This window comes from Battus philenor, unplaced genomic scaffold, assembly GCF_028537555.1.
Source record: "Battus philenor isolate CCGP_79_NKW_IND1 unplaced genomic scaffold, ilBatPhil1.0.hap1 SCAF_15, whole genome shotgun sequence".
Lineage (NCBI taxonomy): Eukaryota > Metazoa > Arthropoda > Insecta > Lepidoptera > Papilionidae > Battus > Battus philenor.
Window position 1 is genome coordinate 1498668 of NW_027181677.1, and position 16357 is coordinate 1515024.

At 35.0% G+C, this 16357-nt stretch overlaps 2 protein-coding genes across 5 annotated transcripts; both read left to right on the forward strand.

Moving 5' to 3' along the window:
- Positions 1 to 1381: 1381 nt before the first annotated feature.
- On the forward strand, positions 1382 to 6895 carry LOC137919059 (uncharacterized). 3 transcript variants are annotated; one of them, XM_068762029.1, is made up of 3 exons: positions 4166 to 4308; positions 4785 to 4843; positions 6304 to 6895. In XM_068762029.1, the coding sequence occupies exons 2-3, from the start codon at positions 4823 to 4825 to the stop codon at positions 6712 to 6714; spliced, it is 432 nt and encodes a 143-aa protein (XP_068618130.1). In that variant the 5' UTR covers positions 4166 to 4308; positions 4785 to 4822; the 3' UTR covers positions 6715 to 6895. The 3 variants fall into 3 exon arrangements, with proteins under 3 accessions (XP_068618129.1, XP_068618130.1, XP_068618131.1); XM_068762030.1 differs by having other exon boundaries at positions 4166 to 4302; XM_068762028.1 differs by lacking the exons at positions 4166 to 4308; positions 4785 to 4843 and adding an exon at positions 1382 to 1825.
- Positions 6896 to 9442: 2547 nt separating this feature from the next.
- Positions 9443 to 16152, forward strand: LOC137919058 (uncharacterized). Of its 2 annotated transcripts, XM_068762026.1 has the most exons (4): positions 9443 to 9899; positions 10049 to 10547; positions 10630 to 10753; positions 15578 to 16152. In XM_068762026.1, exons 1-4 carry the CDS (start codon positions 9648 to 9650, stop codon positions 15621 to 15623), a joined length of 921 nt encoding a protein of 306 aa, XP_068618127.1. In that variant the 5' UTR covers positions 9443 to 9647; the 3' UTR covers positions 15624 to 16152. The 2 variants fall into 2 exon arrangements, 1 of the variants encoding a protein (XP_068618127.1); XR_011106714.1 differs by lacking the exons at positions 9443 to 9899; positions 10049 to 10547; positions 10630 to 10753 and adding an exon at positions 14121 to 14733.
- Positions 16153 to 16357: the final 205 nt, after the last annotated feature.

A 16357-nucleotide genomic window follows, 5' to 3' on the forward strand; every position in this document is an offset into this window, starting at 1 on the left:
ATATTTATGGCCAAAATATACGGTTCACACAGCTCATACTTACCATATAAACTTAATTTTTTTTAAATAACCTAATCTTTAATAAACTAACTAAACGCTGTCAACAAAAACAAAAGAAACATTTAGTTTTTATGACCAATAGACATTATGTTATTTAAGTTTCATTATTACGGAAAAGAGTAACAAAAACTTAAATACTCTGACAGGACAAAAAACGGAACAGCACAGATAACATTTTTAAAAAAATTGACCTGTATTTTTTTAAGCAAAGTAGGCGTGTGGTAGAATAAAAGAGATCACAGGCCTGTGTGGCATCAAATATATAATTCCATATATTTTGTAATGTTAATTAATTATGAATATTATATTAATAATACTTACAAAACAAAATAGCGATTAAAATGTAAAATGGCATATATTATTATTTAAGCTTTCGTAAAGATGTATTAAGTACCAACAATACATGCGTGGTAGAAATTACAGCGCAGTGAAGAATAGCGACACACCTAACTCTCTATCTTTCTAGCACCCAGCCATATATATACTTCGCAGTCGCTCTTATAGCTACTCTGTAAGAGGTTGAAGTGTAAAAATTTCTGTTTAATGAGCAAATATTATCTAAACATTATTCACGTACTACATACAAAAATTAGTTTTTTTATACTATAACGTTAGTAGAAATTTAATCTCATGAATATTAAGGGTATCTCTGGCAAGGGTTCGTAACTATTTTAATTGTCGGGCAAAGGATAATTACATTTTTAGGACTATTTTGCAGATAAAACACTTTTAGTACCGTTTATCTGCCAAAGCCGCGATAACCCAAATTTAATAATGGTTCAGCGGCCCTACCTTTGTTTGGAACATACTAACACATACTATTAGCTTTTTAAAAACAACGGAGGTCTAGATTTCATTGACTCTCAGAATATAAGAATCCTACACAATCCTTCTCCCTATAAGTTAGCTGGTATTACTTTTTCCAAAATTTTTATTTTTTTTCAAACAAAAAATAAATTAGAAAGGCAGCACTTTTAAGTGATTAAAAAAAATTATAACCGATTTAAATCAAAAGTCTGCTCAGCAGATTTTTCATATTGATTTTTAAATAAGTCAAGCGAAAAAAAACCTATATTAATTATAATTACGACTATTCTTATTATTAAAGAATAGTAGTAATTTCGAAGATGTGGCTTAGTAAAATATACGTCTGAAATTATTTTAATCAGATCGCTCGATCGAATTTTTCAAAATAATTTAATAAATAACCACAATATGCACACATCCTGGAAAATTCCTTAACTACACTGGTATCCCTGAATTTTAAATGTCAAAGTTACAAATTTTAAAGTAATTAGTTTTTTCTCTGTGCCAAACATCAAACTGTATTGTTTGTTATAGTTTGCGCAAATTTTCACTATTTATTACGTATGTGGTTTTTCACCTAAATTATGTATGTGAAAATCATTTAATTAAGATGCGATGGAACGAGACCGTCACTTTGGAATTTGTAAAGCTATATTTAAGACACGAATGCCTTTGGAACCCCGCACATCCGGGATACAAAATAAAATACCAAAGAGATAAAGCCTACGCCGACATTGCAACCGAATTTAAACGTTCCACAATGAAGAGTCTCAGTATACGAGAAGTAAAAATAAAGATTAAAAATTTAAGAACCACGTACGTACAGCAAATTCATAAAATAATAAAAAAGTCCAGTCCCAATTGTATATATGAACCTTCTTTGGTTTGGTTTAACGAAATGGATCGATGTATGAAGCATATTCCTACAAACAGGCAATCATCAGCTTTATATAGCAATGTAAGTATACAAATTTCATGTTAATATTTTGTATTTTTTTTCTTCTTCGTAAAATTTTTCATTACTGAATACATGTCTTTCCGTCATCTGCTTTCCTCAAACCAGTATAGCTAATATATATATATATATATCTTTATATATCTATCTATATAAATTAAACTACCAGGTTAAAAAATGCCTATTTGACTGTGTTTATAGTTTGCAACTAATGGTAGATCTATCTTAGGTCACTGATACTATTGCATGGTTTATCTTAATAAATTTTTTTATGGAGATGCCATAAATCTCTAAGATATTTCCTTTAATCACAATTACTATTATCTTGGCTAGATCGTATTCTTGAATTGATTAATGTTTCCATTGGTTATTTTTTACATTTATTTCCTATATCACATAGTCATACTCCAGCACATGTTCAAGTCACCTATATATAATGCAATTCATAATAAAACATTAAAAAGATAACTTGATTCATTTAAGTTTTAAAATTTAACCACCACAGCTTATGCTGAAACCTTTTTTTGCAAAAATCTATTCTGAAAATAAACATAAAAAATTAATATTACACATGGATGAGTATTTTTTATTTATAATATTTAATATAAATATATATATACGTAAAAATATGAAAATACTAAAACAACATTTAAGTTATGTTAAGTTATAGTTCTGGCAAGGGTAGCAAGGGATGAACTTGTCAAGATTGTCAGAAGACACTGGATGTGGACAGATCCTGTGGGCCAGTTGGAAGCGGCAGGCATTTCCTTTAAAAAATTTATGGCAGAGGCCTATGTAAAGCAGAGCATCCTGTGGCTAAATTGATGATGTAATGATTAAACTATCTTCATATTTAATTGAATGTGTCATTAAAAATTGCCAGATATTTTATTTTTCATGAAATGTACATTTTATTTTATGTTATAAGTGCATAAAGGTTGCATTACGAATAAAGAAAAGCCTATTGTATCTTTTTCTATACTCTAGAAAAAGGTACTGAAATCTAGAATCTAGATATTTTAAAATTAATAACTCTTGTATGAGGTAATACAACACTCCTACCTAATGTTTCTAAATTATCTTGTTATAAATTTAAGTTCATTGAACAAAAACTTATATCATGATAAGTTGCTTAGATCATCAGAGAACTAGATTGACTATTCCTACTCATTCTACTGTTTATGGAGAAATCTTTCACTGTTCTCACTGTCAATGTTTAAAAAATGGGAAAAGATCACTTCCTTGGCCTCTTATATAGAATATATTGTGTAGCATTTGTTTTTTTTTTTTTTTGTATTTATATAATACTTTTCGATGTATATGTTTATATTAATGTATGTGTGTATAGTAATGTATTTGTATATATGTGTGTATATAAATGTGCAAGTGTATTACAGTCTGAAATGTATAGTATATTTTAATTTTTTTTTATTGTGTACACCTAAACTGCCCTCTACTTCATGTCTCTCATCTCCATCCAAATGTTGTCTGGTAGATATTGCCTCGAATAATAATACTACCTATTGTACCTGTTTATAAATTATTTCTTCTTATTTAGTTATTATCCATGTTATTTTGTTCTTTTATATATATATTGTTTCCTTGATCTGTGTGTGTGATTTGTAATTCCTTTTTTGACGGACTATCTGGTATACACATTAAATATAATAAATAGCATCTCTAAAGAACAATTTCATTTCATTCCCAAGATCTACTCTATAAATCTATTGAACTCTACAACCTTTGATGTGTTTTACTTACTAAAGGCTTCTAGGGGGCATCAATAGTGCAAATGCAAAGCACACAAAGACAGTTTGAAATTTGTGATTAAATTTTTCTACCATAAAATTGATTAAATTATGTAGATATCTATGGTAATTTCTAAGGGCGTGGGTCATGAACAAGTACCCACTTCATCCAAGACATGGTCTGTCACACAAGTTTAGCACATCAAAGCTAGACCTCAGCTTCAGTAACTATTGCCAAATGAATGAGCTAATTGGATACATAATATCAAGCCCAATACTGAATCTCAGGGTTATGTACTACGAAAAGATTAACATTTTAAATCCTAGTGCCAATAAACACTTTTCTATATATATATATATATATATATATATATAAGACATTGAATACAGGCTGCTTTCAACTGACCACATTGGAAATCTATTTGCTATGTAGCTAGCAGTGGATGTTTCATAGCTGCATAGATGATATATACAGTTTGTAAATAAATATTAGTTATATCTATGGAATAGAGAAAAAACCAGTTCTTAATTCAAAAATGACATTTAGCTGTCAGTGACATAATGACATTTGACAGAATTCAAGTTTTCAGTGTTTGGTGATAATTTCTGTGAATGAAATTAAAAAATGAAACATAAAGTGGAAGGCTACTGCCTTCCACTTATAAAATTAAGTGTTAAGTATTTAACCTAATAGAAGAACATGAGATTCTCGAAGTGTTTACAACTTTGAATGTACTGGTAAAAACTTTATATGTTGTATTATGTTTGTATTCAAGCAATTAAATATTTTGAGTTCTTATCTTTAAAATCAATTTTTAATGAAGAAACTTTGCATAAGGCTTCAGTATATTAATAACAGTAATGTAAATATATAGTTTAGTTATAAATATTAATACTCAATAATTTACTCGCCATTCATTCAGCAGTGGTAGTGTTGGCAGGACTTAGACTTGAGATCGTAGGTTTTGGTTTGGATTCTCGGGACACAGTTTTATATAATTCAAACTTTTGTGCATTAATTATATAGGATTGCCACTGCTAAAAACAAGTTTCCAGAGGACTGGCAACACCAACCCGCCTGTCCAGTCTGGCAATTATGGTATATCCCCCAAAGATATCTTTGGGAGAGGCCTATGCTTTGCAAAGAGCATCTATAGAATGAAACAAAGACAATTAATAGATTATAATAGATTAGATATTGTATTTATTTTCAGTTTTAACCCATAATTGCAATAGATGTGATTGATCAGAAATGGCCTGGACTAATGATTTTGTGAGTGCCCATTTTTTACTAAATCACTTTTATATCATTCGAATTTAGAAATGCTAGGATGAATGTTTGTGGGAATTATTGATCAAAGGTACGCAAAAATCGATTTTAAAACAAACACTTTAATTTAAGAACTTGAATGTGAACTACAGATTTCTAAAAATAAAGTTGGTATTGGATCAATTATAATATATTCTTATCCTTACATTTAACGTAAACGGAATTGACTCGCCTAATGCCGTGTCTTCCCCGGCTTATAAGAAGGCACAGGATCACACAGTGAGCAGTAGAGAGGGCTATGCTAAGAGCTAATGCAACCAACCTGACTCGTAAAGTCGCGCCGTCTGAAGTGGCAGTCGCTCGTACAACTGACCGTTTTAACTGAGGTGCTCGAGTGGCGACCTCAAGCCGGTAGACGAGGTAGCCGTCGCCGCCCCCTTTCTCTCTGCTAGTGGATCTAAGTTGTAATTAAACTTGCGATATGACTAGACACGCATGCGCATGACCGGTCATTGTGTCGATTTGTGGGGGAGACATATGCCTTGCGATTTTCGTCGGCTGACATGTTGATGGTGGTGATCACTAAGTCATAAGAAAAATGCCAGAAGAGTCCAATGTAATAGAAACTAGAATCAAATTGAGTTCTTTGCAATCTTTAACTGCAAGGGTTCGAATCTCATGCTGATTAGAGAAGGACCCTTAACAAGTACTAGCAGTTTTTTGGTGATTACCTTCTCAATTCAAAATTAACACAGTAATACAATTTTAGAGGAGAAATCTCCACGTCCTCATTTATTTTTCTATACTCGCTTTATGATTACGTGGCTTCACCAGCATTAGCAATTCCAAATTTAATGCATTATTATTTTGACATAACCCAGATGCTGTTATATATATATGTATATATATGTATATATATGTGTGTGTTAGTGTGTTCACACCATATCTTTAGAGACTGTGACCTGATCAACGTGACAATTTTTATGTTACCTCAAATCTAATTTATGTTTTTCATTGATGGGAAGCATATGTGGAAGCCTATTATATAAACATTCCTTTCGATTATATCTAATATAGACGGATGGAGGACACCAGCGTCCAACTTATTTCGCTGACCTTAACAAGGTCATCTATCCATTTTAAAAGTGGACGTCTTCCTTTTTGTTCCTGTCTCCACTCTAGAACCATATGACCTCTGTGGCCATCTGTTCTATGTGTTATCTGGCCTGCCCACTTCAAGCTATCAATATACCAATGTCTTAAACAAAATGAAGATATATTAATGTCTGCCATTTTTTACAGCCACTAAAACCAGTTTTTGAATAACTTTAACATAATAACTTAAACTACCCTACTTTTTGATGTTATTCCATATTTTTTTTAAATATTCATAGTTTATATGAAACATGAGATGTGTATACGTTTGTTTTACAAGTGTTTTTTATACCTACTTTCTTTTTCAGTCCCAAGAGATGCCTGAAGTCGACTCGTCGTGCCAAATATGGCTAGACCAGGAACTCCAAAATTGCAGCAACATTGCAGACTTAGCCAACGACCCGCTGTTTGCACAAGTTGGCAACGAATGCAAGATGCCCACGCCGGAGGATTCGATATGCGTGAAAGATGAAAAGGACTGCCTTCCGAGCTGCATGAAGAAGAAAAAAAGTTGCTTCGAACCACCCGACTGTTCGACGGATTCTGTCTGTTCCACCTCCGCGGACTCGGTCGCCTGTGAAGACGAATTCGACGTCTACGGAAAATATATCGCATCGCAACTTAGACAGATGGAATTGAACAAAGCTCTGAGGCTCCAGTTGGAAATTCAAAACTTAGTGAGCGAAGCCAGGATATCGGAATTGACAAAAAAATGTTAACTCCATCAATGCCTGCACGTGGTATTGACAAATAATTACATTTTAATTCATATTTATTTTTTGTAACATATCTAAGTTTTTTTTTATATCAAGACCAAAGACGAACTGAAGCTATCAAATATATATAAACTTATAAGTTAAACTTTTTTTTCCTTTCTCCTGTCATTTTACCCAATTTAATTTAGTAATTACCAATAATAAATTATTTTCTCATTGAAATAAAGTTGTATTTTTTTTAATTATTATCTATGGTGTATAATAAAGGGCAAATAAAATAAATCACAGGAATCTAAAATTAAAATCAGCAGTAGAGGACTGAGACATGCATTCGTATTTCGCGGGTTCAATTCAACATTTTTTTTTTCAATTCTCACTTTGTGTATTAATTATGTAGGATTGCCACTGTTCACAAGTTTCCTTCAACAACATCAACAATACAAGTTCAAAATGAACGTTAAGAAGACGAAATTTATGGTCATTTCTAACGCATCTGATACCACCACGAACATCACGGTATCAGGCCAAAATCTGGAAATGGTTCAAAAGTACAAATATCTGGGTACATGGCTTAACGAAGATTGGAATAGCGACTTAGAAATAAAGACGCGAATTGAAATTGCACGTGGCGCTTTCAACGCGATGAAGAAAGTGCTATGTAGTCGCAGCATCAACATCAAGCTGCGAACCCGTTTGCTTCACTGTTAAATCTGGCCTATTATACTGTACGGATGTGAGGCCTGGAACATAAAGGAAGACCTTCGTAAGCGTATAGAGGCTTTCGAAATGTGGACATATAGACGCATGCTGTCCATAAGCTGGACTCAGAAGGTGACCAACGTCGAAGTTCTGAAACGAATCGGTCATATTGCGCGTATATGACCGATTCGTTTCAGAACTTCGACTTACGCTCACAGTAAAACGAAGGAAAATCGCTTACTTGGGACACGTTCTTCGACACCAACGATACAATCTCCTTCAACTTATCATGATGGGAAAGGTCGCTGGTAAAAGGAAGGTTGGTAGGAGAAAGAAGTCGTGGCTTCGTAACATTAGAGAGTGGACCGGAATCGCGAGCGCTGCTGAGCTATTACGAATTCATGTCGTGCACCGGCATAAAACTTAATGAGAGCGAAGTTAAAATAAAGATTAAAAATTTACGATCGACATACACACAGGAGATTGCAAAAATACGGAACAGGTCGTGTCCGAATTTCCCGTACACACCTACTATTAAGTGGTTTGCCGAATGGCATAGATGTTTTAAACACAAAACCAGGAAATCGTTAAATGATTCGGTTTACGATGTTAGTTTATTTATCTTTTCCTTTTATCTTTGATCACAAGTATTTATTCAATAAGACATCATTTATCAGAGTAACAATGCAAAACAAAAACAAACCTTTTTCAAATTTCCTTTATAAAGAATATGCAACACATAAACCTCTACATTGGCCCACTGCTAGTGAAATATTGTTAGTGAAATTTTGCAAAAATGATTATATTTACTTCAAAAATTAATGACATATTTTCCTTCTTGGATGGATTGTTATTAGCAGTATTATATTATATATGACCTCAAGCCGGTAGACGAGGTGACCGTCGCCGCTCCCCTTCTCTCTGCTGGTAGACCTAAGTTATAATTAAACTTGCGATACGACGCTTGATCCGGGTAACGCATGACCGGTCATTTTGACCATCTGTGGGGGAGGCCTATACCTTGCAATTTGCGTCGGCTGACATGTTGATGGTGGTGATCACTAAGGCATAAGAAAAATGCCAGAAGAGCCCAATATAATAGAAACTAGAATCAAATTAAACTCTGTGCATTCTTCGACTACAAGGGTTCGAATCTCATGCTGATTAGAGAAGGACCCTTAACAAGTACTAGCAGTTTTTGGTGATTACCTTCTCAATACAAAATTAACACAGTAATACAATTTTAGAGGAGAAATCTCCTCGTCCTCATTTATTTTTCTATACTCGCTTTATGATTACGTGGCTTCACCAGCATTAGCAATTCCAAATTTAATGCATTATTATTTTGACATAACCCAGATGCTGTTATATATATATATGTGTGTGTTAGTGTGTTCACACCATATCTTTAGAGACTTTGACCTGATCAACGTAACAATTTTTATGTTACCTCAAATCTAATTTATGTTTTTCATTGATGGGAAGCCTATGTGGAAGCCTATTATATAAACATTCCTTTCGATTATCTATATATATAAAAGAAAGTCGAGTTAGTCACACCACTTATAACTCAAGAACGGCAGAACAGATTCGGCTGAAAATTGGTAGGGAGGTAGCTTAGAGCCAGGAGATGGATATAGGATACTTTTTATCCCGTTCGACATCGTTCCCGTGTGACTTGACATGAAACGTCAGTCACTATAAAACGTAGTATAACAAAAAAGAATCAGACTTGGAATAACAAAACGCAAATGACAACTATGTAATTGACGTAAAATGACAGCTATGTATTGACGTATGGATGACAATTTGATATTTGTAAGAAATCAATATTAAAACTATTTCTATTAAATAAATAATTAACAAGTGGATTGAAGTGAAGTGAAGTTTAATTAATAATGCCGCGACCAAGACGGTCGAATCTTTCCCGACAAAGCCGTAATGCAAGAAGAATACAAAATACTGTAAATGAAAGGACTGAAGAAGAACAAGAAATTGCACGTGAACAGCGCCGCGATAGTATGGCTCGACTTCGTACTCCTCAATCACGAGAGCAAAGTGAAGCAGCCCGTGAAACAGCTTGGTTGGCAATGCAGAATCGTTGAGCGAACAACAGAAGGTAACAAATAGATAATGTGCGACGCAGAACAAGATATTTAGCTGATTTGAATCGAGCAGCGTTTCGATACGATTGCAGCAATGATTACAGCTTGCATCCTAGCGTTTGCATTGGGCAAATGGACGTTGTTTGCGAGTATTTTGGTGCATTAAAGTTTTCCGGAGAAACGCCTGGATTATGCTGCCTTAATGGTCAAGTAAAATTGCCAGTGTTGACTGCGCCACATGAGCCATTGTATTCATTGCTTTGTGGCGAAACACAAGAATCACGCCACTTTCTTGCAAATACTCGAAAATACAATAGTTGTTTCCAAATGACGTCGTTTGAGGCAGACATTATCGAAAAAGGAGGATTTAATCCGACATTTAAGGTATTTATTTTTGTACTTACATAGAATGTAGTTAAAGAATAAATTACTTTATCTACTGGTATGTATTATATTTGCTAATACTGAACTCTACTCTCCCACAGAAAAAGTGTTTATAACCCAGTTAATACTGTCTGGTTTTTATTTTGTAGATACAAGGACAGATCCACCATCGAATTGGATCATTACTACCTTTCGAAGATACACAGAATAAATTTTTACAAATATATTTCATGGGCAACATGGAAGAACACCTTGATCGACGCCTAGGGATCAATGCAGGAATGAAGCGAGCAATTATTCAAGACTTGCAGTGTCTGCTTCATGAACATCATGCGTTGGTCAGGTTGTTTAAGAGTGCTTTAGAGCAAATGCCAAATGATGACTATAAAGTTGTCATCAAAGCAGATAAACGACCATCTGAAACACACGAACGCACATTTAATGCTCCAACAGTAGACGAAGTTGCCATCCTGATTGTTGGTGAACAATTGGAAAAACGCAATATTTTGCTTACACATCGTGATACTGGGCAACTGCAACAAATATCTGAAACTCATCAATCATATGACGCATTGCAATACCCACTGATGATTTGGCAAGGAGAAGATGGATATTATTTTAATATTAAAATGATAAATCCATTGAATGGTAAAGTATCAGTATCTTAATAATGGTTAATGTCTGTATTATTTGTCTTTGAAATGGTTAATTATCAAATTTTGAATTTCAGGTGAAGAAACTACAAACAAAGTTAGCTCAATGAATTGTTATGCATATCGTTTGATGATTCGTCAAAATGCTGACAACTATTTGCTGTGGTTTCATCGATTGTTTCAGCAGTATTGCGTTGACATGTATGTAAAAATAGAAACGGAACGTTTAACATTTATTAGGTTGAACCAAGGCAAACTGCGTTCTGAGGAGTACATCCATTTACGTGATGCAGTTAGTACTGAAGGAAATGCAGCTAATATTGGTCGATTAACTATTCTGCCGGCGACGTACATTGGTAACCCACGTCATATGCATGAATATGCACAAGATGCAAATACATATATTCGTCATTACAGCCGGCCAGATCTCTTTATTACTTTTACCTGTAATCCAAAATGTATAGAAATTACTCAATTGCTGCTTCCCGGACAAACATTAAATAATAGACACGACATCACAGCACGTATATTCAGGCAAAAAATTCGGTCCCTGGTGAACTTTATTGTTAAACAACGCGTCTTTGGAGATACTCGATGCTGGATGTATTCAATCGAATGGCAAAAGCGAGGCCTGCCGCACGCACACATTCTTATTTGGTTAGTGGAAAGAATTCAGCCTGACCAAATAGATGATATCATATGTGCCGAGATTCCTAATCATGAAGTCGATCCAGACCTACATGATGTTGTTACTACTAATATGATTCATGGACCGTGTGGTGCGATCAATCCCCAATCACCTTGCGTGGTCGATGGAAAGTGCTCTAAACGATATCCACGGAAATTAACGGCGGAGACTGTCACTGGCAACGATGGGTATCCGCTGTATCGGCGTCGATCACCAGATGACAACGGTCGAACTGTCACAACGAAAGTGAAAAGAATGGATTTCGTTGTCGACAACAGTTGGATTGTTCCATATTCGCTACTTATTTCTAAAACGTTCAAGACACATTGCAACGTTGAATACTGCAATTCAATTAAGTCCATAAAATATATTTGCAAATATGTCACGAAAGGCAGTGATATGGCGGTTTTTGGATTGCAATCCTCAAATACCAACGATGAAATTTCACGCTATCAAGTTGGTCGTTATGTGAACTGTAATGAAGCGATTTGGCGTATATTCGCATTTCCAATTCACGAACGTCATCCTACTGTTATACATTTGGCGGTGCATCTGGAGAATGGTCAACGAGTATATTTCACGGCTTCGAATGCTACGCAACGTGCTGAAACACCTCCAGCAACTACATTGACCAGTTTTTTTTGCAATCTGCCAAAGCGATCAGTTTGCACGAACTTTGCTTTACTCGGAGATGCCACGTTATTATACTTGGAATGCTTCATCCAAGAATTTTCAAAGACGGAAGCAAGGTGATGCGGTTCCTGGGTATCCAGATGTGCGTTCTACTGATGCTCTTGGTCGTATGTATACAGTTCATCCAAAGATTGATGAATGTTTCTATTTGCGGTTGTTGCTGGTAAATGTGCGTGGGCCAACTTCATTTGAGACACTACGAACTGTTAATGGTGTAACATTCCCAACATATAGTGCTGCATGTGAAGAATTGAACTTATTAGAAAACGATACCCATTGGGATACGACAATCGCTGAAGCCATTATCTCTGCATCTCCAAGTCAGATACGCACATTATTTGCTATCATAATTTCTTTTTTTTAATGTTTTCCATCAAACCCATGTAACCTGTGGCACAAATACAAGGATAGTATGTCAGAAGATATTTTACATCAAAGTCGTGTCAGTTCCAGAAATCACGATATTGAGATGAATGAGGAGATACATAATCGTGCTTTACTCTTGATCGAAGATATGTGTTACCTCATGTGCGGTAATTTATTAATCAGGTTAGGAATGCCAGCGCCAAATCGTGAAATGAATGACGCATTTAATCGAGAATTGGAACGGGAACGTGAATATGATCACCAGGAATTAGATTTAGTAGTTCAAAGGAATGTACCCTTGTTAAATTACCAACAAAAGGAAGTTTATGATACTTTAATGAAGGCAATCGCTGATGAAAATGGTGGTTTATATTTCCTAGATGCCCCTGGTGGAACTGGCAAGACATTCCTTATGTCATTAGTTTTAGCAACTGTTCGGGCGAGATCCAACATAGCGGCTGCAGTTGCTTCTTCTGGAATAGCAGCCACATTGTTAGAAGGATGCCGTACGGCTCATTCAGCATTCAAATTACCGTTAAATCTTCAAACTATTGAAGAACCAACGTGTAATATTGCAAAACACTCAGCAATGGCCAGTTTTAGCGGCATCGAAAATCATCATCTGGGACGAATGCACAATGGCGCATAAACGTGCATTAGAAGCACTTAACCGAACATTAAAAGATTTACGCAATGACTCGAGATGTTTTGGAGGAGTAATGATTTTACTGTCTGGCGATTTCCGCCAAATACTGCCAGTAATTCCAAGATCTACGGCTGTCGATGAAATAAACGCTTGCCTCAAATCGTCAAATCTATGGTTGTCAGCTGCAGTTTCTTCACTATGTGCAGCTGACAACAAACATGAGAGTTACACTGCTTAATGATACATCTGCTGAAGATTTCTCGGAGCAATTGCTGACTATCGGTAATGATCAAGTACTTGTCGATGAATCGAGCGGATTAATATCATTTCCAAACAATTTCTGTAATTTTGTCTCATCAAAAGACGAACTTATCAACAATGTATTTCCAAATATTATTTCTAACCACAAAAATAATGAATGGTTGAGTGAGCGAGCAATTTTAGCGGCTAAGAATAAAGATGTAGATGACCTGAACTACATAATTCAAAATAAGATCATTGGAACAATGCATTCATTCAAATCTATTGACTGCGTCACAAATGAAGATGAAGCCACCAACTATCCAATTGAATTTTTAAACTCTTTGGACGTGCCTGGCTTACCACCGCACAATTTACGCCTAAAGGTTGGCTCCGTAGTAATCATGCTTCGAAACATAAACCAACCAAAACTGTGCAACGGTACGCGTTCGGTGGTTAGTAAATTGATGAACAATGTAATTTACGCTACGATAATGATAGGAAAATTCAAAGGTGAGGAAGTTCTCATTCCGAGGATCCCGAAGATCCCAACCGATATGCCGTTTGAATTTAAAAGACTTCAATTTCCGATACGTCTTGCATTTGCCATGACCATCAACAAATCACAAGGCCAATCCTTAAAAGTTTGTGGTTTAAATCTAGAACATTCATGTTTTTCACATGGTCAATTATACGTGGCATGTTCACGGGTCGGAAGACCATCTGCGTTGTTTGTTTTTGCGCCTGATAATAAAACAAAAAATGTCGTGTATCACAAGGTACTTAAGTGAAGAGCAACCTATGTACTAAAATACAGAAATAATAATGAATGATTAATGTAGTTATTTAATTTTTTTTTTGTATTTTTCCAAAAAAAAAACACAATCTGCTTATTTATTGCCATTAAGGCGGAACAAAGTTCGCCGGATCAGCTAGTTATCTATCTATATATATAAAAGAAAGTCGTGTTAGTTACACCACTTATAACTCAAGAACGGCAGAACAGATTCGGCTGAAAATTGGTAGGGAGGTAGCTTAGAGCCAGGAGATGGACATAGGATACTTTTTATCCCGTTCGACATCGTTCCCGTGTGACTTGACATGAAACGTCAGTCACTATAAAACGTGGTATAACAAAAAAGAATCAGACTTGGAATAACAAAACGCAAATGACAACTATGTAATTGACGTAAAATGACAGCTATGTATTGACGTATGGATGACAATTTGATATTTGTAAGAAATCAATATTAAAACTATTTCTATTAAATAAATAATTAACAAGTGGATTGAAGTGAAGTTTAATTAATAATGCCGCGACCAAGACGATCGAATCTTTCCCGACAAAGCCGTAATGCAAGAAGAATACAAAATACTGCAAAAGAAAGGACTGAAGAAGAACAAGAAATTGCACGTGAACAGCGCCGCGATAGTATGGCTCGACTTCGTGCTTCTCAATCACGAGAGCAAAGTGAAGCAGCCCGTGAAACAGCTCGGTTGGCAATGCAGAATCGTCGAGCGAACAACAGAAGGCAACAAATAGATAATGTGCGACGCAGAACAAGATATTTAGCTGATTTGAATCGAGCAGCGTTTCGATACGATTGTAGCAATGATTACAGCTTACATCCTAGCTATATATATATATATATATATATATATATATATATATATTATCTAATATATAAAATTCTCGTGTCACGGTGTTCGAACTTGAATTCCTCTGAAACAGCTCGACCGATTTTTACCAAATTTTATATGCGTATTCAGTAGGTCTGAGAATCGGCTACTATCTATTTTCCATACCCCTAAGTGATAAGGGTTGTTCACCCTTAAAATTTTTTTTTTAATTTTTGACGATTTTTTTTGTTTTTATTTCTTTATGATACAGCAAACAAAAATACATACAACCCTAAATTTTTACCCCTCTATGATAAACCCTTATCTTACATTTGTTAATTAATTTTTTTTTTTGCAAAACTAAGTTTTGTGGGATCAGCTAGTATCTAATATAGACGGATGGAGGACACCAGCGTCCAACTTATTTCGCTGACCTTAACGAGGTCATCTATCCATTTTAAAAGTGGATGTCTTCCTTGTTGTTCCTGTCTCCACTCTAGAACCATATGACCATCTGTTCTATGTGTTATCTGGCCCTCCCACTTCAAGCTATCAATATACCAATATCTTAAACAAAATGAAGATATATTAATGTCTGCCATTTTTTACAGCCACTAAAACCAGTTTTTGAATAACTTTAACATAATAACTTAAACTACCCTACTTTTTGATGTTATTCCATATTTTTTTTAAATATTCATAGTTTATATGAAACATGAGATGCGTATACGTTTGTTTTACAAGTGTTTTTTATACCTACTTTCTTTTTCAGTCCCGAAAGATGCCTGAAGTCTACTCGTTGTGCCAAATATGGCTAGACCAGGACCTCCAGTATTGCAGCAACATTGCAGACTTAGCCAACGACCCGCTGTGTGCACAAGTTGGCAACGAATGCAAGATGCCCATGCCGGAGTATTCGATATGCGTGAAAGATGAAAAGGACTAAGGCAGTCCAAGCTGCATGAAGAAGAAAAAAAGTTGCTTCGAACCACCTGACTGTTCGACGGATTCTGTCTGTTCCACCTCCGCGGACTCGGTCGCCTGTGAAGACGAATTCGACGTCTACGGAAAATATATCGCATCGCAACTTAGACAGATGGAATTGAACAAAGCTCTGAGGCTCCAGTTGGAAAATTAAAACTTAGTGAGCGAAGCCAGGATATCGGAATTGACAAAAAAATGTTAACTCCATCAATGCCTGCATGTGGTATTGACAAATAATTACATTTTAATTCATATTTATTTTTTGTAACATATCTAAGTTTTTTTTATATCAAGACCAAAGACGAACTGAAGCTATCAAATATATATAAACTTATAAGTTAAACTTTTTTTTCCTTTCTCCTGTCATTTTACCTAATTTAATTTAGTAATTACCAATAATAAATTATTTTCTTATTGAAATAAAGTTGTATTTTTTTTTAATTATTATCTATGGTGTATAATAAAGGGCAAATAAAATAGATCACAGGAATCTAAAATTAAAATCAGCAGTAGAGGACGAAAGACGCGAATTGAAATTGCACGTGGCGCTTTCAACGCGATGAAGAAA